Source organism: Atractosteus spatula, chromosome 5, assembly GCF_055471065.1.
Source record: "Atractosteus spatula isolate fAtrSpa1 chromosome 5, fAtrSpa1.hap1, whole genome shotgun sequence".
Lineage (NCBI taxonomy): Eukaryota > Metazoa > Chordata > Actinopteri > Semionotiformes > Lepisosteidae > Atractosteus > Atractosteus spatula.
The window spans coordinates 28,566,967-28,590,735 of record NC_142710.1 but is presented as its reverse complement, the minus strand read 5'-3'; the positions used below and the strand labels follow the sequence as shown (position 1 = coordinate 28,590,735).

The 23,769-nt window shown below is 41.8% G+C and overlaps 1 protein-coding gene across 10 annotated transcripts; it reads left to right on the top strand.

Annotated features, from left to right (window-relative positions):
• The first annotated feature begins 690 nt into the window (after nucleotides 1–690).
• LOC148834859 (uncharacterized) lies at nucleotides 691–19,492 on the top strand. 10 transcript variants are annotated; one of them, XM_088917481.1, is made up of 16 exons: nucleotides 691–869; nucleotides 7,776–7,861; nucleotides 8,686–8,766; nucleotides 9,268–9,324; nucleotides 9,414–9,581; nucleotides 10,190–10,303; nucleotides 10,687–10,732; nucleotides 11,659–11,749; nucleotides 11,841–11,982; nucleotides 12,465–12,569; nucleotides 13,744–13,834; nucleotides 14,444–14,480; nucleotides 15,835–15,912; nucleotides 16,284–16,386; nucleotides 16,906–17,036; nucleotides 17,509–19,492. In XM_088917481.1, the coding sequence occupies exons 1-16, from the start codon at nucleotides 812–814 to the stop codon at nucleotides 17,642–17,644; spliced, it is 1,524 nt and encodes a 507-aa protein (XP_088773607.1). In that variant the 5' UTR covers nucleotides 691–811; the 3' UTR covers nucleotides 17,645–19,492. The 10 variants fall into 10 exon arrangements, with proteins under 10 accessions (XP_088773607.1, XP_088773605.1, XP_088773606.1 ...); XM_088917479.1 differs by having other exon boundaries at nucleotides 692–869; nucleotides 15,802–15,912; XM_088917480.1 differs by having other exon boundaries at nucleotides 692–869; nucleotides 8,683–8,766.
• Nucleotides 19,493–23,769: the final 4,277 nt, after the last annotated feature.

Below are 23,769 nucleotides of genomic sequence, written 5' to 3'. Positions count from 1 at the left end.
TCAGCTTTTATTGGCAACCATGAAATCACCAACTTCCAGAGACTTTGAACAGTTCGATTGTGATTAATTGTAGGTGGCTTGTTGAATTATGTAATTTAGAGATTCTTTTGACCAAAAATTTGGTGTGGCCACCAAGGACCACAGTTCTGTTATTAACTGAACACGTTACTTGCCTAATTGATTAATAGTTTACACATATTCCTAATCGTAAGAAACATTTGATGAAGGGTGATGTGTAAAACTAGACTGTTGGTCTAATTATTGCTCTATCATTATAATTAGAGCAACACTGACAAAAACAATACGACTACTTTAGGTTGAAACGGACGTTATTTATTGAGAAAAAAACGGAGACTTTTCCCTGTTTGCATTTTAACTTTTAAATAAAGTACTAGAAGTCTTTGTGTCGAGGTCGGTGAAATACGTGCAATTCCGAGGATCTTCATTTCCAAAGGCTCCTGTTTCAAACGGTACAAGACATGCGATAATGTCATAAATTATACGACAGCGGCTCTAGTTACAGTACCTGTCACCAGCGCACATCCCGTCGGCCGCTTTAAGTTAAGGCTCTATTAGTTTCACTAAGGTGGACTCGAGGTTTTGCCAACTGTGTGGGTGTGTGTTGATTCTACGCCTACTGCCCCTTTAAGACGCTGACGGGGGTGTAGGAGGATCGGGCTGGGACGCTGACGCCAAACGCGCTCAGGAAGCGTAGGAACCACAGATTCCCTTAAAGCTTCCTTTCCCAACTTTCTGTTTCAACGTATTTATCCTTTTTAAATTTAAGTTTCGCCGTTGTTAATAATGCTGGATGGTCGCACTAATGAGGTTCACCAAGGATATACGCCGGCTTCTGGGAATCGGCAGCGGTGAGGATGTTCTTAAGACTTACCGGATTTTTGGTAACCAGTGCTTTAACGCTTTCCAGCTTTGTGCTGGTGTGTCTTCATTGTAATGCTGTCATCGCCTCGCGTGTGTTCCTCTGTAGGGAGAGCTTGCTCGCAGTCTGTTAGGACTGCAGGAGAACTGAAACAGCATGCAGTGATTTTATTTAATGCGCTCCATAGTCGCTTTGAATGAAGAAATCGAACTTAAAAAAAACAACAACACAAAAGCACACTACTGAATTGTTGAGAAAAATGTCATAATGCATGATTAGTAATACTGAGGAAAATAAAAAGGTGATATACTTTAAAAAGACGTTTTAAATAAGTATTGCTTGTACATTGCAAAATGTCTCGGAATATTTGGGTTGCACTGTTCTGTGTGATGTGGTGAGTCACGTCAGTGTTATCGGTGGATAATTAAGATTTGTGACTGTTCTAAATGCAGTACATACTGCATATACTGGACTTAAGTACAGTATTTTCCTCTATGTATCTTTAAATCAAAATGAATAAACACAAACTTTTGCAAGCCTATCGGAGGAAATTGCCGCCGGTGTTGTCCCAGATTTTAATCGATTTCGAGAAAGTCTTAGACTCTTTCAGCACGCTGTAGTCCTTTTAAACTTGAACTCTTTGGACAAACGAAAGGGATTCTTTAATGTCGAAGTGCGACGCGTAGTTTGTTTCGCTTGCAGCGGTGTTTTAATGGGGCCTTCGAATCTTTAAAGTCCTCTTGACAGGCAATTCAAAGCGTCTTCGCTTTGATGGGTTAAGCTTTTAAACGTCAACTTTTGAACAACACCGCGTTTGAAGTCGAAGGCACTGCACGTGGAGCAAAGCCTTATGAAAGTGTTTTGGGAAATGCTTGTTAACTGTTTTATAAACTTGGCAGACTTTTCCTTCAAACAGTTTTATAGTCTGGTGTGATCTGCGCCGTACTACTTTGTCGGCGATATATTTTGAATGACTAGATGTGGCATTGTTGAATGTCGCTTAATTTTCGTGATGTTCCTGTTACCATTCGCTTTTACCTGTTGATTTAGTGCACCAGTTCATCGAGTTTAATTTTTAAAAATCTGTTTCTTTATTTTTAAATCATTCTTTGTAACCTTTTCCGTCTTCCAAACGTTTCATCACAACCACTATGGGACCTGCTGTAGTTAAACTGTGATTCCTGGGTTTTTTTAAGACTTCAGTATATTTTCTATTTTAGTTGGTATGGTTAGTGCGTTGGAGAGATGAGCCACGCCAGCCAACTGGAGAGCGTGAATGTGTGCCAGCGCCTTGTGTATCGCCCTGATGTCAGTCAGTGAGGAGTCATTGCTCAGAGATGAACGTGTCTAGTGTTTGTGTCGTAAGCTAAACTATTTTCATTCTTTGAAGGACTGACTGAATTAAATCAAGCCGATTGTATTTGGGGCTGTGTGATGGTTAGTGTTACAGTCTCATAGCTCTCGAGTTCTGGAAAAGGGCACCTTTTTGTAAGGAGTTTGCATGTTTCTCCCTTTTTATAGCATGGTTTTTAACTGGGTTATTGTGCCCTGAGTAGAAGCTAATTTCACTCAGTGTCCACTAAACTCTGTGATCAAGTCTGCACAAAGATCCTGCTCTGACCTAATGTGGTCAGGAAGCTGGTTGGACCAACAGCAGTTATCAGCAGTTTTCTCCATGCCATGGAAATTGACAACAAAACTGTGTTACCCCTCAGTCTTGTCACTCGGCCCATACCTGCCTTCAGCACTGCTCCTGCTTGGAAGACCTTACTGTAAGTGGTTGTGGACCTTGATTTGAAGGTTTCCATTAGCTGCCTGCTTAAAAATAGTGCACTACTTGTGTATTTTCTGCACTGAAATGAGTGACCTTGTTATTTCTGTACTGGATGTTTTTCGAGAGCTGGCAAATTTCCTTAACGAAGCAAAGCTTATACTTGATAAAACATAACAGTAAGTTGTTGTTTTTTTGGCTGCACCATTCTGTTTTGTGGAATTTCCTACTGAGAATCTGCCCCTCCTTATTAATAGTAAGTGCTGTTTTATGAATGCTGCGCTATATTTCTTAAGGTTACTGGTGGAGTGTCATTATCTTGAACAGCTAAGATCATTTTTCAGTGTCCTGCATCGTGATCCCTTAACGCATGCATCTCCAGATCATTGTGCCTTGGAGCAGGTGACCCAATATGTACTCTGTATTCCAAGAGGAAAGTCTTAATCCTGTAGGTGCTGCCTGACTAAGGGCCATGAAGCAGCCATGAGAAAAAAGGAAAATGACAAGTCCAACTGCAGTAACACTGATGGAGCTGTTCCTAACAGGCCTGAAACCTGTAGTGTGTTGTGAGAGATCAAGCAAGGATGAGGATCAGGAAGTGTTGAATGATGAGATGCTGCATTCCTGACAAATGAGTTCATGTGCAACTGTAATTTATCCTTTTTCCATCTCAAGAAGACAATGGCCCTCTATTTATTGTCTTTCAAGTGCTGGCTGTTGATTGCATGGGTTCACATTCTTTTACAGTATAACCAACAAGCTGAAGAGGGTTTTTTTTCCCACGACGTTCTTTCAATAGGGCTATAGTGATGTATGGCTCTTTCAAGGTTTGCAGATGTCTGCCATCTTAACAATCCTGTGTTCCCGCTCTTGGTTCTAAAAGAGTTTGCTTGCCAAGTGAAAAGTCATCCAGTGGCACTCATCGAACCCTAGAGCTGCTATGTCTGTGGTTTTATAAGCTATAGAAATATAGGATTCCTACTGGATGCCTGAGTACCATTGTGCTCAATCTGGTTACTCAGAGATTTGTCACTACATTAACTCTGCTTGCTGCGGGGCAACTGCTCACAGATAACTGACGTAGGCTAGATTCATTATATAAGCTCATTTGCTCCTCGCAGGACACAATGCGTTCACATTATAGCGGACTGTACGCTTGTAATTCAGTTTAACTATTCTTAAAAGTCCTGTGATGCAACAGGGTATATAACAGTACTAGAAAACGTTTAGGTAATAGTGAAAGTGGCAGATTCCATCTGTTCATGGTCTTGAAATGAGAAAAAAATCAGTCAGAAAGGCAGAGTAGGGAACAACCTGGGGATTTTGCTTTGCAGAACTGTGCTCTAAAGGGAAAGCTCCAACCACAGGGTTAGAAATGTGGCTGTGTATTTCAGCTGGGAATTAATTGGAAAATCACTGGTAACAGAAACAAAATGAAATGGGCCGACAAAAAGGACATTTTTGTTGTTGTTGATGTTGTTGTATTGATAGTTAAGTGTTGGTTTAGTACCTATGGCGAAACAATTTTAGTTTGTGTACTGTGCCTTAGGTATGAGTTCATGACACTCTGTGTGCTGGATCCTGTGTGCTGGAGGTGATATTGAGATTCGTGCTACACAGAAAGTGATACAAATGTATTTTATATTGTCTGTAAAATGGTTAAAAATGGATCTTTTTCACCTTGGGCAAGGAAGACTATAAAAGGTATTTAAAATCCTTGAAAAGCCTTTAAAAAGGCATTGAAAAAATCAACCCCAGCATATTTCTTAAGAATCAAGAGTGAAGCATGAACCCAAGGTAACAAATGGAAATGGCAAGGCAGTGCTTTTGAAACTGAGCACAGGAGGTACTTCTTCACACAAGTTCTAGGAGTCTAGCCAGGTTGTTAAAGGCAGTATCTTGGCTCCTTTTAAGAAATGCCTGCATGCAATCTTCGTTCATCTGGTTACTAGTAGCAAATTGAGCCAAATGGCATCTAATTGTTCCTTTGAGTCTTCAGATGAGTTTAAGTTGTGGGTTTAGAAATGGTTTACTGCAACCTATTGATTAAGCCTGCTAAAGATGGCAGTTGGAAGAGAAGACAGTTTTTTTGTCCATAGGCTTTTCATTGCTGTATTGAGTTTGTCATAAGATCTAAGGATTTTTAGGCTCATCCATCTAACTTCAGGTTAGTTGTTAGTAAGTAAGAGCTCCGTCATCTCAATTTGTGAGGGAATATTTTCTAAAAAGAATTTATTGCTGGAATGTTTTGTCAAATGACCAGGAATTTCAGCATTGCCTCTTATTTCGAGGAACTTGAAGTTTCTTTGTCCACAAAACGCTACCTCTTAATGCTACTGGATAACATGTCAATGAAAATGTACCTTCATACTTTGGGTATTTAAGAGGCTTATAAGAGTAGATTATGAATTTTAGTTGCACAAGAAGTTTTGCTGTTCAGTGTGCATTGCAGATGGTGTCACAGGTGGTCAGTATATTAATCATGCATTATGATATCTGAGTTCTCGAAAGAATGACCCTCATAAACCCTTATAAGACTGCTGCAGTCAGGCAGAACATTCTCCCATCTGTGGCCAGTACCGTTGGAGTGATTTAGCAATATTTTAAACTATGAATTCCTCTCCTGAAGGCTGTGCACCTCTTGTGCCTCACGTGATCTATATTCCTGACATTTTCTTTTTGTTCAAGGTAGCAATGTCCTGAAATTGTATACAGAACGAAGATAACCACAACTGTCCATGTCTGTGATAGTTATTCAGTGTGGGGGCTGTTCTGCTTGCCATTGGAGAAATATACTTCTTCACAAGACAGCAGAGAATGGAAGAGCGATGTGGAGTATTGTCCCTGTGCTGAAGCCAGTGGACATTATGGGTCCTAAAAGAACACGCAATAGCATTTCATTAGAAAAGTAATGAAATTGAGCAGCTGGAGCTGGGAGCATCATCAGATCTGAAAATGAAACTTGCTGGCCAAGCAGAAACTAAAAACAAGACGCAAACATTGTTTGTGTGTGGTGTGTTAGATGCTTAGCTGAACAAATGCTACAGTTCATGCCAGGGATTTGCTGGTTAAGTACAGTGGGTATAGAAAGTCACCACACCCTTTCAAAATGTTCACCTTTTGTTGCCCTAAAGCCCAAAAAGAAGACAAATAAAATCAGACTTTTTCCAGTTTTATTTACAAATTGTACCTTGCAACATCCAAGTGAAAAAAGAAAGCTAAATTTCTGAAAAATAAATAAAAATAAAAAAGTAGAATAACTGGGTTGGGTAAGAGAACCCCCCCCCCCCCCCACCCCGTGTTAATACTTGGTGGAAGCACCTTTTGCTTGAATTACAGCCTTGAGTCTCTTCCAACTTTGCACACCTAGAGGGAGGAATATTTGCTCATTTCTCCTTACACAGTTGTTCAAGTTCAGTCAAACTGCATGGTGTCCGTTGATGGACTGCCCTCTTCAAGTCATTCCAAAGATTTTTGATGGGATTTAGGTCAAGCTTCTGACTAGGCCACTCAAGGACATTCACCTTCCTGTCCTTCAGCCACTGTACAGTTGTTTTGGTGGTGTGCTTTGGGTCATTGCCATGTTGAAAGGTGAACCATCTTCCCATTTTCAACTTCCTGCCTGAGGGCTGCCGGTTTTCTTCAAGAATTTGCCTGTATTTTGCACCATCCATCTTCTCTTCTATCCTGACAAGTGTGTTCTTTGGTGTTCTTTGGATGGTAAGATGTATTGGGTTTTCGCCAGACGTACCGTTTTGCATTCTGGCCACAATGTTCGATTTTGGTCTCATCTGACCACCGCATCTTTAAGGTGCTTTTTTAGCAAAACATAAACGAGTCTTGATGTGGCTTTTTTTAGGGAGTATCTTTTTTCTTGCAACCCTCCCATACAGATTTGTGGAGCGCTTGTGATATTGTTGTCCCATGCACACAATGACCACTTTGCCATGAAGGCCTGTACTTCGTTCAAAGTTGCTATCGGCCTCTTGGTAGCCTCTCTGATCAGTCTTCTTGCTTGGTCATCCAGTTTGGAGGGATGGCCTGATCTAGGCAAGGTTTGGGTGGTGCTATACGCTTTCCACTTCTTAATGATGGTCTTAACTGTGCTCCATGGGATACGTAAAGCCTTTGAAATCTTTTTATACCCATCACCTGACTTGTGCCTTTCCACAACTTTATCTCAAAGTTCTTTTGAAAGCGCCTTTCCGCCCATAGCGGATTCTTTGTTTTGAAATGCACTTCCAAACCCTGGAATCCTCTAGAAACAGCTGTTATTTATTCTGATCTAATCAAACTCGCCACAGTTGATCACAGGCGGGAGCCAATTAGTTTGTTGTGTGATCTGTAAGGTGATTGACCTGAGCAAGTTTACAAATGCAGTTGTAAGGGGGGTGTTCACTTATCCAAATAAGGTATTTTACTGTTGTAATAGGAATTAATTTTTAGAATGTTTTAGAATTTTATTTTCACTTGGCTAATGTGGGTTACTGTGTGTAAATAAAAATGGAACAAGCCTAATTTAATTGGTTTTTATTTTCAGAGTGTCGTACAACAAAAGGTACACATTTTGAAAGGGGGTGGTGACTTTCAATACCCACTGTAATTTCCTGTCAATCCTTAGTCACAAAGTCTCTGGAATTCTCGTATTGGATTTGGTCTGTTTGACCCGGGCAACTGAGTGTGAGCTGAGCCATGCAGGAGCCCTTCTAGAAAATCATCCAAAAACCACCAGGATTCTTCTAATTTAACTGCTTCCCTCCAAGTACAGTTTGAGCAGAAGAGAGTCTCTTGGATGTTCTCCCTTCAGTCTGCATGTCTAAGATTTCTCTTAAAGTCCAAGCACAGACTGTGTATCTGAGTGCTGCTCATGTGCAAACTGTCCTGTTATAGGTCTCGTCTGTGTTTCTTTGTTCTCTTATTTCCTATTTGTGATTATTCCCCAGCTTTTAATTTGTCATCTTATCTGTTTCCTGGCTAAGTAATAGCTGGACTATCACATTACTTATTGCATGAAAATATTCTTGTGAACTCATACTTGAAAACAAGTCGACCATAAACGTCCTGCTAGAACAGTGTCTTGTGCTGTCCTGTCTGCATCGTCCGTAATCTCGCCTTCTTTCCCAGACGGCTCCAGTGAGCAGACCAAGGAGAAAATGGAGTATGGAGGAGCGGGTCCCCAGAGGAGGCCAGGAAATGAGGCAATAATCCAGGTACGAGGCGTGTGATGCCCCGATATTTGACAGAATGGTTTTTCACCGCTGTGCATTTCTAAGATGGAGGCGCTATTAGAAATTGTAGGGAAAGTGTCCCTGTTTTCTTCAGCAGTGGTTCTACTGCTAAATGAGATTTTCCATTGTATCTTGCTTGATAAGCAAATTGAACCTTGTTGATTTTTCATTACGTGGCACAACACACGTTTCTGGGTTACTGACAAGGGTCATGATTGGGAATGCCAGGGGGCTGATCAGATTTGGGATACACACGGTCTTCGGTGTCTTCAACACCCTAGCTAACCTCCACTGACTACCTAAAAACATACAAGACAAACGGCACTCACCTGAACTAAACTAGTGTTACTAATACAAAATCAACTAAGTGTGTAGAATGTACCCAACAACCTAAACTAACCTTATACACAAAAGTTCACACAAAAACACAAGTGAACTAGGAATACAAATAAGGGAAAACGAGAGTAATCAACAGGAACGGGCTACAAAAGAACACAAAGGTTGAACATGTAACACATTAGGGCAAGATAATGGCAAAACAAGGATAAACACACAAACAAACGAAAGTACAAAGAGACGAACAGAAATGAACAAAAGCCAAAGCTATAAGAAAACACACACAGACCACACACTGGGATGTAACAGGCACATTTTCTTTGCCGAAAGGGTTGCTCAAAGGGCAGTGGGTGATGGCAAAGGATCTGGTTATGCGTCAAGGAGGCAAAGGTTTAAAAAGCGGGCTCGAGCCTTCAGGGTGGGAAAGCACTGTTTGCCCAGTGCTGAGAGCTTTGCAGTGTGTTCAGCAGGACGGCCTGAACCCGGAGGAAGTGCTAAGCGAGGAGGAGCGAGCTAGGCGCAGAGCGGAGCGCCGCAGGGCCAAGAGGAAGGTGAGCCTGGGACCCGCGCCACTGTCGCACTGTGAGCGCACTCGAACTGGTCACACCTTTAACTTTCGAAACGCATGAAGTTTGGTGTGGAATATTTTAGACATCTGGCTCAAAAAGTGAATACACCGTAAGGCTTGTAAAACTGGTATTCAGTTATAAACGGCATGATGTACCTCTGTGTCCAGAACGCACAGCTGGGGTCGTCTCGCTACCTCTCGTGGCTGCTAGTATAATAGCCACTGTCCTGGGGGCCCAAAGTGAACTAGTGCTGAACTCCCAGCTTCCTCTCGCTGTTGCCCTGGGTCTTGCCTTCCATTCTCCTGTCTAGGCTTTAGCTTGTACTTTTCTTCCATTTTGTAAATAACTCATTTGCTAAGTGACTGTTCCCGCTACATCATTTTTTACAATCCCTCCTGTCGCCCATCAGGAAGTAACTGTAGTTCCCCCTGACACTTCTCTAGTGCTTGGACGCTGTAGCCCCCTCTTCCACTTTCGTTTCAGCGACAGAAAGAGCGAAAGAAGCTGGAGAAAATTAAGAAGAATGAGGGAAACAGACAGGTAAAAACCCGGACTTTTCAGGAAAGTATCATTGGCAAAGAAAGGCCCTGTTATTCCAGTTGCCAGTGCTGAGGAGTGTGTGTCGGCAGGGGGAGGACGAGGAAGGATGTGAGGACTCTGAGGAGGAGAGCGAGAGTGAGGAAGACCAAGGAGAGATGGTTGAGCTGGTCTCGCGCAGCAGGGGCAAGTCTGTCCCACCGCTAGCAGCCTCGGGGAATAAGAACAACTACCAGCCCCTGCCCAGCCCCTGTGAAGAGGTGGGTGAAGGGTAATGCCATCGCTGATTCAGGTGGCACATGGTTCTACTGTTCATCCTCATTTTCTGCATTGTAATTCCAACAAGCTGCTCCACAGCCCCGCTATAGAACAGAGTGCCAGCATTTGCCGAAGATGTTAACCTGTAACTAACGGGTGTGTGGCATATTGTACAAAAACCTGGAAACGGTCCAGCAGTTAGATTTGAGTGAAAATTTTAGTTTTTAAAAACTTGTCAATTACCAAAAAGTGGCCATTAAAGTTGTATAGCAGGAGAATGTGACAATTAGCCGTACTGACTAGCTGCTAATGCAATTGGCAGTATTAGACCTTGGGCAGCTCTGAATGCCCTGATTCAATAAAACCTTCAGCCAGCTCTCAAGTTAGCCAGCAGTGTTAGTAGCAAACGCAGTCTGAATGGCAGGTTGTTTTGAGTGGGAGCTGGAAGTCTCTGGCCTGCAGAAGGTGGTGAGTTTGTGATTTGTAGCTGGGCAGGAGGAGGGCGAATCTGTGATGTAATTCAGGCCGCCTGGACGGTCTCTGGAGCAGTGAAGTCTGTAGGGCCTGCGTGTCAGAACTGAGGCAGAGCTGTTAAAGGTGCTGTGTGCAGGAGCCCGAGTGGGATGTGAGCAGTGCCTTTGTCGCCAATGCTGCCAGCCACATCAGGAAGAAACCAGGCCGCAGGTCCAAGGAGAACAAAGAGAATGAAGCCGGAACGCGACAGGTTAGTGCCGTGGCAGTCTGGGTACCTTGAAGATAAACCTGCTGCTTCAAGAAGAGCATTCAGAAGACTGGTTTCCACTAGCTGCTTAAATAGTAGTGTATGAAAGCGCTTCCTTACAGGAAAAGCACAAGACAACTGTTGTCACTGCAATCTTTTTTTAACTCTAAAGTGTAAATGCAAATGTAATTAAAATGTAAATACATTGAAGAGTGACTTCCTTGAGATGAGTGCCTCTTTTTTAAAGAATAAGGACTAAATGTTATGTAAGCTATTTTTGCATGAAAGTCTTAGAAGCGAACATGGATCATGTTCCTGGATGCTGCCTGTAGATGAGTACAATACCTCCATACTCCATAACACAAAATGTTCGATTATGGTTTTAGGTGAAATGCACAGATGCAGTGGCTAAGAGGAGCACCTCATTAGCAGGTGGGTGCAGCACCTCTGTGTGTCTTGGCGTCTGTGGTTTTTGTATTTGTGGAGGGTGAGCTTTCCCCTTTCGTGACAGGCTGACATGAGTGATGACTGATTTTGCAGTCCTTCACAGGCTGCAATCACTGCATGAGAATGGAGAGGGTGGGCACTACCAACAAAGTCGCAGCTCTGCACAGTTTGTTTACTTTCTGGACAAGCTCGGGCAACTTCGGTGTAGATTATTTTACAGCTAAACAGTTGATAGAAAGTTGGAGACAAAATGCGAGCGATATACCGAACATTCCACTGCGTCTCCAGATGTCACTGATTGAAGCAAAATTAGGCTGCTTGTTAGTTTAAGTTTGTAATCAGATCATTAAATTTTTTTCAAACATGTTATTTACACCTTATTTGCCCTCTTTGTCTTGCCTCTCATATCCAAGCTCTGCTCAGCAACTGTTGATTGAACAGGTATTTATTGCAAACAAATATATAAAAGATTAGTCTTTGCTGCTTACCCATTCCTAGCAATGATTGCCTTGGTACAAACAGCACACCTTAAAAGGAGCATTCTCACTGGTTATATGGCTTAGCCATTTATTTTTAAACTGTTTGCAAAATATTTGACAGGCTGTATACCCACAGAAATGGTTCAAAAGAGGATAAAAGCTCCTCAAGGTATTTTACTCTGCAGTACTACTCAAGTTTATTATGCATTGAGGATTATGACAATATAAATGCTTGTGAAGAGCTCAGGGAATTTGTAATGGCCTGTAATACTACAATATATACTTTTTGGTATCAGCTCTTACTGTAAGTCTGCTGGCCTCTGAGCATCTGGTATTTGGTGAAGAAGGCAGATATTCTGTGCCTTTTCAGGGTGCTGTGATGTTTTGACTGGGTAGTTTCTACTTGTTCAATTATTTGTTTTTCTTTCTCAGAACAAGGGATCAAGCTGGTACAGCGAGGACAGTATTCTCACGCCATCGACATGTTTACAGAAGCTATTAAACACAATCCAAAGGATCACAGGTAGTCCGCTGTCAGCGTTCGCTGCACTTCCGAGCTGTGCGCCCGCGGACGGCTCTCTCGGCAGCGCTCGTGACTGATGTGTCTGTGGCAGGTTCTTTGGGAATCGCTCGTACTGTTTCGATCGTCTGGAGCAGTACCCCTCTGCTCTCTCCGACGCGGAGAGGTCTATCCAGCTGGCTGCTGACTGGCCCAAAGGCTATTTCAGGAAGGGGAGAGCGCTGCTGGGAATGAAGGTCTGTGGCCGAGCAGCTGCTCAGCCCTGTCTGTGCTGGACTGTCGCTGCTGTGTCTCTGTGTGTTGTGTTCTTCCTTTACTACAAGCATAGGCTGTAGAAGCCGAGACCTGGACTTCAATGTACTGGTTTTAGGGGGGTGATGTGATGCGATGCAGAGTTCTACCACATCTCTTTGTTTCTGTCTGCTGTGTATATGTATCTGCAGCAGGGATCTTCACTCCTAGTTCTGGAGAATTAAAGGGTCTTTGGCTTTTATTGAACACGAGGCCCCAGTGATGTAATTGAATCAGTCAGTGACTTGATTGGTCTTAATTACCTCTCTTTCTAGGTCTTTAGTTATTGAGAGGTTTTTAATTCCCCATAATACCTGCAACTCCTACAGACCAGAAGTGAAAAGCACTTATGTGTGGCATTTGACCCTTGAATTTTAGCCGGCATTTTTGGCCCCTCTGACTCCTTTGTCGTTTATTCTTGCGACAGAGGTACAGCGAAGCAGAATGTGCGCTGGAGGAGGTTCTGAGGCTGGACCAGGACTGTGAGGATGCTGTTAACGAGCTGCTGGCCTGCAGAGTCCTGCAGCTCATGGTAAAGAGCCTTGCGGGGCTCCTGGCTAGGGGGGCCTGGGGGAGTTGTGGGACTGGGGCTGCAGTTTGGAATGTGGGGGCTCGGTTGCAGGTTTAGGGGGTTGTGCCAACAGAGAATAAGACGATCAAGGGAGTGGATTATTTTTGGATCTTGAGGCTTAGGCTGTACCGCCTGTATTGCATGAGGTTGTGCTATGTAACAGATGAACACTCGAAAAGAGTATGGATTTCAGGCAGTATTTTAAAACGCAAAACTGCTGGGAGGTTTTGGAGGAAATTGTTTTTTTTTCCTCCCTTGTGAGAATACCTGGTTATTGAAGTGAAAAGGTATAACCATGTCAGGGCAGAAGCCAGTCCTTTTTTGTGTGCACTCTTCTGTCTGTCCCAGACATGCACAGAGTCATTTTAAAACTCTATTGCATTTACCGTTCAGAAGTAAAATTACCTAAAATTGCCCTGATGTTGACCCAGTTTGTGACAAGTGTAAACAAGCTTAAGATTCCTCTCCACAAGAGTTTCATTCTCTTGGATATCTATTTTTCTGGGTTTTTTTTTCTCATATGTTTTTATTTGGCCTTGTGGTGTGAATGGCAGGAATTTACAGCTTTCCTCTCTCTGAATCACAGGCTGACATGCTGGCCTTGCAACACTCTTAGTCAAACGTTTAATCCTTTACCAGCTGGACGCTACCTGATGCCTTTGTGCTTGTGTTTAGCGTATCGGTGCTTTTTGTCGGTTTCTCTGACTGGGTAAAATTAAACTCAATTCATGATTCAAATTCTGCTCTGCCTAGAAGCCCTTCAGCTGCTGCTTTGGTTGGCCCGAGCTGCATGTATATGCACATTTTATCTCTCTCCAGTTGGTCCCACCTCTCACCCTACTTCCTTCTAATCCTCTGTCTAACTTTCTGAAATCACCAATTTAAAAAATTGTTTTTCGGACTTCAGAATTCAGAACTGCTTTCATATATTCCTTTCTGTACTCTCAAAGTTCCGTTATGGTATTATTGGGCCTTTAACCACCTTACATGTTAAAGTTTATTGGCAAACGCCTTCTCAGATGTACATTTTTAAGCATGGTTTTAACAAAAGTCTCTCTTTAGCTTAAGCACATTCTTTTAGCTATGGGGTTGACTTAAATTTATCATACTAACCGAGGTCTGTCCCTTCTGTCAGGAACTGGGCTTCACAGAACAGCAGAGCATGCAGCTCCTGGACAAGTTCACCACAGTGCAGGCTGTCCTGGCTTCTTTTCAGACTGGTAAAGGTAAGAACCTGATGGAGGTCAGACATGTGGACATTTCCATTGGTGAATAGGGTGCTTTGCCTTCTTTGACCACGGGGGGGGGAGCAAGAAATATCTCGAACACGAGTACTGTCCCTCCAATATCAAAAATCTGCGTGACCTAGTATGGGTCATGGCCTCTCAGACTGTGTCCCAGGAGCACAGGGAGTAAGGAGGGACTGAGAGCAGTGTGCCTAGCCAGCATGTCTTTGGAAATTGGAAGGAAATGCAAACCTAGCTGTGTAAGTTTGAACATCAGCACCTGCAAATGCCTCAGTTGTTCTTATTGTTTTATTGGACTGACCCACATTTCTGAGCTCACTACCCATGGCCAATCTACCTGAAACGCCACTTCTGTATTTTTTTTCCCCTGTCAAACAGACATCATTATGATTCTGTGATGTTTTTTTTTCCTGTAATATGTCAGAATGAGCAAAGCTGCACGTTGTTTTCCTGTCTTTAGATGCCAATACATCTCATTCAGCCAGTGGCTGTGTGGTCACTCATGTCAGTCTGTCACCTCGTGTTCCACTTTTCAGTAGCTTTTACAGAACCAAACAGTTAAACTGACTGCCTTTTCTTTCCTCCAAGTCTCCGGCGAATTCGACACTTTACTGGACCAGTCTGAGTAAGCATGTTTCATTATGCCTGATATTACCCTGATTAAAATGCTAGACCTGATTAGATAGTCCCTCAGAGCACCCAGTGCCATTTCCAGTTTAACTGGACGTCTTATAGACTATACCCGGTGACACTTTGCAGACTGTTAGAGGAAGGCAGGGAGCTTACACTGTAATGAGATGTTGGGGAAAAAAAAACTATGAATTTTTATAAATTCTTATACCAATACTTTATATCTTGAAGGAACCTTCAACTTCATTGAAAGATCAAAGTTCTTCTTTAGCATATATTCCTGATTAACAATTCTGTGCACTTTTTTCGGCACAGCTCCAGACAGAGACAGGCCTAGTGTTTGAAGTTGCCATTAAGTAAGAAATGTCCTATCATTAATTGACACAGCTCACAGAGCACATACTGCGGTTCTAAAATGCCTTAGTCTACACAGTATGTTCCCTCATATTAATACATTGCATTTATTTTGAGATTTTTATATAGGAGGGGACCCACTTGATTTAACATTAAACCACGACATCCAGCTGGGTGAAGCACAGCTGCCATTATGGGCCAGCTGTCAGTCAGGTGGAGATGTGGGCAATTAAATGACTTCACTAATTAGATTCGGGGGGGGTTAAGGATGGCCTGACTGAGCAATCGATACTGGAATTTAGCCAGAACACTGGGGTTAACCCTTACTCCTATGAACGGTGCCATAAGATATTTAAAGGCAAAGCAGGCAAGATCTTGTTTTAAAAACTCATTCATTGGATGGCACCCCCGAACTCCATATCACATTGGAAATTGTTTATCATGAAACGCGACACCTACTGGTGTAATAACACAACTTATGGCAGCATCCTGGTTTTCCTTAGAGGTCTCCTACCCCCTACAGACCAGACCCTGCTTTGCTTAGCTTCTGAGATCTGACAAAATCAAGCTTCATGTTTTCAATATGCTGGCAATCTTGCTGAGCTCCCGCAATCACTTATTCTGATGCCCGTTTGCTACAAACCTGTAGTTAGATGTGCCAGGTGTTTTTTCAATCATTTTACATACATTAGTTGGTACTGACAATTTCACTCTTCTGATTAATTGACATACCTGTGTTCAACAGGTAATTTCTTGTTGTCAGTTAAGGACTGCGTGTGCTTGCTGTCGCCAGTTACGTGTTGACACCTAACAGCATGTGTGCTCCAAGCTAAAGCCACGTTGAAAACTGTGTGCAGAATTCCAGCAGGCGCATGTGTACAGTAGCTCAGTGTTGTCCTATAGAAGAGGGCTTGACTTTTCTGATCGGAAGTCACAGTGCAGATTCTGTTTTTACGTGCCAGAAGCGAGTCTCTGGTTTCTCTTGCTCCCCCCAGAAGCCAGTGTGCCTCTCTCTGGGTTGGTAATGTGACCAGCGATTTGAAAGAGAAACATTTGAGAGACATCTTCAAAAGGTAAATAGTGCTTTGGTGTCGTCTTTTGTCATGTTGCCGTTCTAAATATGAACAAATCTGCATTAATGTTCTCATGCTACAGTGAAGCTGTCTAAGATCCAAGAAAAGGCCACTATGCTGGCTTACTGAATGTGTACCTGCCAAGTATTTTGTGCTGTTCATTTGTGCGATGTCTCCTTCCTACCTTTTTCTTATTCAGGTTGTGTCCCCATCCTGATATCTGTTGCCATTTCTGTCTAGCTCCTTTTTTCTTGTCTGTCTACTTGTGTTTATCCGTCTGTCTGCCTGTCTGTACCTTCTGTTTTCAAGGCTGTGCTTTGCAGTCCTGACCCCATCCTGCCTGTGAACATCTCCCTCTGGTCACCCTGCAGTTACGGAGAGATCGAAAGCATTCGAGTCCTCCATGAACGGTTCTGCGCCTTTGTCAACTTCAAGATGGCGCCCATGGCGGCCCGCGCGATGGAAAAACTGCAGGTTAGTGCTCAAGACAAGAGGTTGAATACCTCATGAAAGTGTCTCTGAAGAGCAGGGGTCCCCAATCCTGGTCCTGGAGGGCTGGCATGTCTACAGGTTTTCAGTCAGGCTGGATTTAATGACCCAAATCTGCTCAGAAATGTTTTAAATCGTCCAGTTTAACAGCGTCTCCCAGCTCTTCAGGTGATGCTGTCTTCTCAGATATATAGGAAACAGGCAAAAACTCCATAGCTTCAAATTCACATCACAACTTTTACATTGAGTTGCTTTTTCTTCTTTTATGTTCTACTTGGTTTATGCTGACATGTGCCTAAGATTGTGTAAAATTAGCATTTTCACAACATTGTTTTTCTCCAGTAAATAACTGTTTTTTTTTTAACCTAAGAACAAATGACATGGTGTAAATGGCAAAATCTGATTAATAACCTCTCTTCACAGCCTATGCAGTTTTCCGAACCTGCATGTGTCCATTTTCTTATCTTTGCATGCAGTGTGAGTGACTGTGTTTGCTCTGTCCAGGGGGTGGAGATCGAGAATACCAAGCTGGTGATCCGCTACCCAGACCGCCGGCTTCAGCGAGCCCCGCCCTCCCCTCAGAGATCGGCCCCCTCTATGTCACTGTCATCCTCGCAGCCAGTCACAGCTGCTGGGTAGGCATCCTTCCTTGTCAGCCACAGAGCTACAATCAGCTGTGGGGGAGGTACCATTGGGCATACTTGGATTTGTAATAATAATTTCAAAATAATGCTATTGATACATGTTTAATCCCAAAGCACTTTACATATAGGAGGGGGCCCACTGACGTGCTGCACCCATGACACAGCAGATCGGATGATGTGAGAAACCGCTTCATTGATGAAGCTTAGTGGGAACATTAGGTAGGTCAGAATTGTACAAGCAGAATTTAACCAGGACACCAGGGTTAACTTCCTTATGTTCATGAGAAATGCCATGGAATATTTAATTTAACACCTCCTCCAGCACAGTGTCTCCAGTCCTCTTACTGGTACGTTGGTCTAGAGGGTGGAGTGCCACCTAACCCAACCCACTCAAACACTTCGGAAGATGTGTGTGTGTGTGATTAAGTGCGACTAGGAGATTGAGAATTCACTTCTTCTGCAGGTCGAGGCGTAGAAACCCTGTGAATGGAGACGAGTGTTACTACTGGAGGACGACTGGTTGCCACTTTGGGGACAAGTGTCGCTACAAACACATTCCTGGGCAGCGTGGGCGAGACAGGAGGCCCTGGCAGCCCTGAGACCTAGTTCCCTGGCACCCTGGCGCCCTGGCACCTTGGCCTTGGAGACAACAGTATCGGTGGGAGTGAGGCCTAGCGAGTGGATGCTCTTGAATTCAAAGTGGTTGATCTTTTCGGTGTTTCTCCCAGATCTCCATGTTCTTCTGCTGGGTAAAATCCTGTCTGTCGTTTAGCACTAAGAAAGGAAAGAGACTCTTGAGGAGAGACTCTGGCCATTCATGTTCTTCTGTCTTCTACAAAAAAAAAAGAGAAATGTTGACGTCGGCCTGAGTGTGATTGGTTATATTCACACACGTGGAGAGAATGGGCATCTTGGCTGGGATATGTGAGGATACAACACAAATGCCCAGTTTATGGCTAGAACAAAACCAAATGACACCAGCAGAGCAATACTTATGCTTTTGTTCAAACATGTTTTGATATGTGAATCTTGCAAACAAAGTGCCTTTTATTCATTTATACACATACACCTGACCACAGATATTAGCCTGACGTTGTTGGCTAATTTAAAACTTCCCTTCAGAGGAGACTCGTAAGGTGATTGTTGTGCTGTGCAATGGTTTTAATGGTTACCTTGGTATATGTAAATATAGTATTTCATGGTATTTTAAACTATTTTATATGTTAGTTTTAAAAACAATTTTTATTCCAGTTCTTTCTTACTAGTCACTGTTCAGTTGGACACTTTTAGTGAACCCTGTGCTTGACTCTTGACATTCGGTCTTCTATTTGCACAAGTGTTATGGTTTTTAATACGTTTTGGTCCTTTTGATTCCTTTTCTAATGCATATCGCTGGAACGTGCCAAATAAAAGCTGTCCAATTTTATTACCAGTTACTTTTCCTCTGGCCTAGAAGTGACCTTCTCACCCACATACTGTACGTGGCACTTTAAACCATATCTTTCACCAGATTGATTCTAGTGAAAAACTGTTTTTATTGAATTGTTTGCTCATTGGATATTTAATTGCGCTAGAAGCAAAATCTCTCTAATTTATTCTGTTCTTAAGGTGCCTTTTGTCATGTCTGATCTCCTGAGATATGGCTTTCCATCCGTGTTCCTGTAAGACCAGCGTGTCTAGGTCTCTAGAAAAATTCTGCAGACCCAGATGAGCCAGATATGAGCTGTCGTTAAAGGCTGAGTTGAAATGAAATGAGTTGATTTACTGGGTTTGGTAACCTGCATGCTATATTTAATGTTAAAAGGTACTACACAAAAAGGAATTGCACAATGTGCATTTTTTTAAATCACAAATTGTGAAAATATGATAGAAAATGGTATTATTTAAAGCATTAGCTCTGACTTGACCAAATCCTGTATTGTTTTACCCTGACAATAAGCAGGGACCAGTGCAGTATTTTTCTGTTTTATAATATGCATTGCCACTTTTGATTGGATATTAGGAGGTTTGAATTTCTGCTTAGAGAAAGAGCCTGGGTGATCCGAGTTACTGTGGTACTTACCTGCTAAGGACAATCTTAACTTACTTGTTGCTGTAGTTCTCAGTTTTCACCACATGATGTCAGGATACCATTTCAGTGTCTTGGTGAACCTGCAGGGAGCAGAGTCCTGCTGCAGTTAAATTAATAAAGGAACCAAGCGAAGCACTTTCAAATGTGAGGTGACTGCCTCTCTTTATCAGCAGCATGATCTAATGCCGCTTTAAGTCATTTTCGCTATTAGTAGCTTTTACATGTGCCTTGCATCAGTACTACAATCAGAGGTTCTTATATAATAGTATATTACACTTGGTTAATGGAAATCTGCAGCTTTAATCAATGGAACAGTCTTAGCATGGCTTCCTTTAATTTACCTTACAATCATAGAACTTCACTACAAAACCAAAAACAATTATATATTCAGCTTTAAATGTCAGACTTAGATTTATTGCCAGAGACTCAGAAAGTTCTGCTTCTCCTATAGCCCTATATGGGTTACTGCTTACTGTTTGCCTTTATGATGTCTGTTCTCATTACTGCTTTTTATTTTTTTGCTCATTCATCTTTTACTTCTGGATGTGAAGTGTTACAGCAGTTGCTAAAAAAGTCCAGATTCAGCTTTGTAATAGTAGTGTCCCCAAGGTTTTTCTGAGCTTTGATTTACTCTGCTTACATGCAAATTGTGGAAAGTATTAGGAAACAGCACAGAAAACTGAAAGGCCTCTGACCTTACCAAATCCTATATTGTTTTACCCTGACAATAAGCAGATTGTCACCAATAAGCAGACAGACACCAGTTTCAGACTTTAATTCAAAGTCTTTTTCCTGCAGGTGGAGGGCTGCACTAGTCTGGAGGTATTGATCATTCTCAGCACAGCATCCATCACAAATATCACTCATTTCTGTTCCAGAGTGGTAGCTGAAACTTTCTTAGATTAATTTACTTCACAGCCCAGCTGGCTGGAGGGTCTTAGTGACTGATGGACAAGGAGCTGGGTTGTCATGAAGTGGGTCCCTTTCAGATTTCACCGAGACACTTTCCTGAATGCAGTGGCGCACCATGTGGTCACCAGCTCTTAAATGAGTCATTTGCTTTGCTTAAAATTTGAGTGCTTTGCTTAAAATGACTGACACAAAACTCTTTTGACATAAAACTCTTTTGCTAGAGCCCCACAGCTCTGTCATGTGCTCCAGACAGTTAAGTAGCCTTTTAGTCTTAGTTCAAGGTTCGTTATGGCAGTTTTAAGTTAGTCTGGATCTTACAATGTTATCTCAAAGACAGGGTACAAACTATTTCGCATTAGCTGAACAGTCACATGGGATTGATGTTAATATGGAACATATCCCCAAAAAGGGAAGCAGTAACACTTCGAAGGGTAAAGTGACAGCACCACAGTGTTTTGAATATCATTTGCACATCTTCACTGCTCCATTTTGGGGTCTTTAAAAATATTTATTTACTATTTTTATTTATGTTGTTAGGGAGCCTACAGAAATATTGACTGGGGTCTGCTGTTCTACACTGTCCTTTTGTTGGCTGATGAGGCGATACTTGTTTTCACACTGGAGTCATTTTCAAAAGCTAATGGTCCTTAATTAATGTTTCCCTCCCCTGAAAACCCAGAACATCATATGGCATTTCACGAGCTACTGGAAAATGTGGTGAAGAATAATTTAATGTTATTCAGACCTGAGCAATTTAGATGGTAATTGACAGTAAAGTGGATGATTGCGGCCTTAGCACTGACTGCTGACAGCAAACAAGTGCTTTGCCTTAAGAGAAGAACTTGACTAAGGTTAGGTCTGCATGTTAGTCATTTATTTCATCTATTTATTAATAGACATGTTAAATGTTCCTTAGGCATTTAATGGGGAGAAGCAGAGAACTGAAAATTGTATAAGATGGTGTTGAGGAGAGCTGCTGAGTTTTTAAAATAATTTTCAAAATAGCCCGACTTGTTGAGTCACTTAAAATTACTGTCAAGTAATTTACTTTTCAAATTTTTGACTCCAGATTTTGTTGTATGAGTCAGCTTCCTTCCCTGATTTTATGCCAGTGGCTGTGTTAGCATTCTAGTCTGCCTGAATAAAGTGCTCAGACTGCGAAGTAGTTTTCCAACAGGGGAGATCTGATCCAAATTATACAGCATTATTGCATCAGTTTGGCATTAATGTCCAGCTGTTTACAGTATGAGATGTAAGGCCTTATCCTTAAAGACAAAATGGGCTCTGGGACTAATACTCAACAGCATGGCCTTTCCAAAGGATAGCTGATGGATTCAAGTTTCTCTTTTTTGAGAAAAAGACCCCAGAACGCTTGGCGGTTTGAATTGAGAGGACAGTGCAGATCATCACCACAGGTTAGCAGTCAAATCCAGGGTCATGGCCAGATGGCAGGTGTTTACTGTCCCATGCAAATTGACAATTCTCTGTGGTATCAGGGTTTCCTGTCTGTCTTTACTAGACCTTGGGAAACTCTTGTTTCTTGCCTCCTGTGCTCTGTATTGGCAGAGCTAGCTGCTCTTCAAGCGCAGGCAAAATGAGTCCTGATTGCTCTGGAGTTTTCCTGGTGGAGGTGGGTAGATGGTGAATATTCTGGGGAAATGAGAAACCAGATTTCTCAAATTTCAAACTGCACAGCAGTGTTCTGTAAATAACTGTTGCACTTTTTCTTCCTTTACCTTGCAATTGTTATTTTTAAGGTAAAAGTTTTTGACATTGCATTATTTGTGCTCTGCATGTAATATCATATGGCTCTGGATTTTACTGTGACACACTACTGGTGTCTTCTCAATAGATAAGTGTGACTTTTTTTTTATTTCTCAGCCATCTGTCCCAAGTGTTTGTCTAAGTATGTTGATATTTTAAGATGGTTTGTGGTAAGGGGTTGCAAATTACGTACCTTTTAATCTAAGCACTGCAATCCTCCATTCCTAAACGTTTTTTAATCATGTATGTGTTGTTGCACTGTTACCAAAGAGTGCCATAAATAGTGTATTAAATCTATTTTAATCTCAGTACTCTTCTTGTTGTGAAGTTTGTTTGGTTTATGTGTTTATTCTGTTCTTGTTAGTGGACCATTGAACATACTCTGGATATTGTGTTGTATTTAAGAAAACATTCAAAAGGCATAAAGTTAGAAGTACAATTCACACATAAATTGCAGTTTTATATGCTAAAATCAAGCACATCTAATGGAAGATAATATCATGGGAGATTTTAATTTTTCCTCTCATTTTGGGGGAAAAGCCATCAAGGTATCAACATATGACTGGGATATATGATTAATGACTACTCTTATTCTGTTTTCAAGTTTTCAAACAATCAGGATGGTGAGAGAACCATTATAATATAAAATGCTGTGTTTTGACAATACTGTACATGTCCAACAAAGGTTCACAAATTCAGAAAGCAGGCTATGAAGGAGATCATTTAAACGGTGTTGAAGTAGGTAAGATGGATAAGGAACTGGAAAGGTAAGTTTAAAGATATTCTGCTTAAGCAAAAAAGGGTTCATTCCAAGGGTAAGGATAGCAGTGGTTATACAGCAGTAGCCCAAATACCATACCTTAATTAGGAAAAATATCAGCACAATGATAAAGCAATTAAACGTATATAATATGTAAAGTAAAATTATATCTTGCATAAATTAACAAATTTAATATTAAAATGCAGGATCCAATTAAAGAAACAATTTACTAAACAGTGAGGACAGGTAAGAAGTATATTAATGGAGAAAGATACCCAGAGGGAGATATAAAAGACTATTGCAATGCTAGTTAAAATGAAAATGTTTTTCCCCCATATTCTAGCAGCAGAAAAAGAAGGAATCAAATCGCAGCAAAACTAACCCAGTGGACTTATTTAGAGTTGACAGTGAATCATAAACCAGAGGACAAAAATGAAAACTAAAGAGAAGAGCATTTAAGATGGAGAACAGGAGACCCTTCTGATCAAAAGGGTTGTGGGAGCAAGGGTTACTGAAGCAAGATACCCAACCTAATAACCTGGTTTCTTCAAAGGACCTGCTGGAGGAGATCCTGGTATCGATTAGCTACTAGCAACCGAACAAGCTGGATGGACTGAAGGGACTCCTCTAACTTGCCATTTTTGTTTCTTATGTAAGAAGATGAGGGTAGATCTCTTCCATTTAAGGGCACATGTAATTCAGTATAGATTGCTATGTAGTTCTTTTTCACAAGATCCTAGGGTTCACTCTTTACACAGGTGTTATTTGCCTAAAATATCGATCATTAATACACCAGTGATTGCAGCCCCAGGTGGATGATCAAGTAACCGTGATCTGGATGGGGTTGAAGGAAAATCTGCCTTTGGCCACCAGGGGGTGGTATTGCCTTTTTATCCCTTATTACAAGTTGTAGTCTTGGTAACACCTTCATCACAGCTTCTTAACAACTATGGATCCTGTGCCCTCTGTGTCTGCTGTATTTATTACAGTAGAGTTACAGTTCCCAGTTAATTTACCCCTATTAAAAATAGCTTGATAAGCAATTCTGATTGCTAAAACACCTACAAAGTGCAGAATTCAAGTTATAAAATTGAGCACCTTGAAATATAACAGCTGATAATGAGCACCACTTTCAAATATAATAGTTCATTTCACAAACAATAACTACAGTTAAGGTTATTCCTGTGATTTTTGTATGAAATACAAGGAACAGTTTT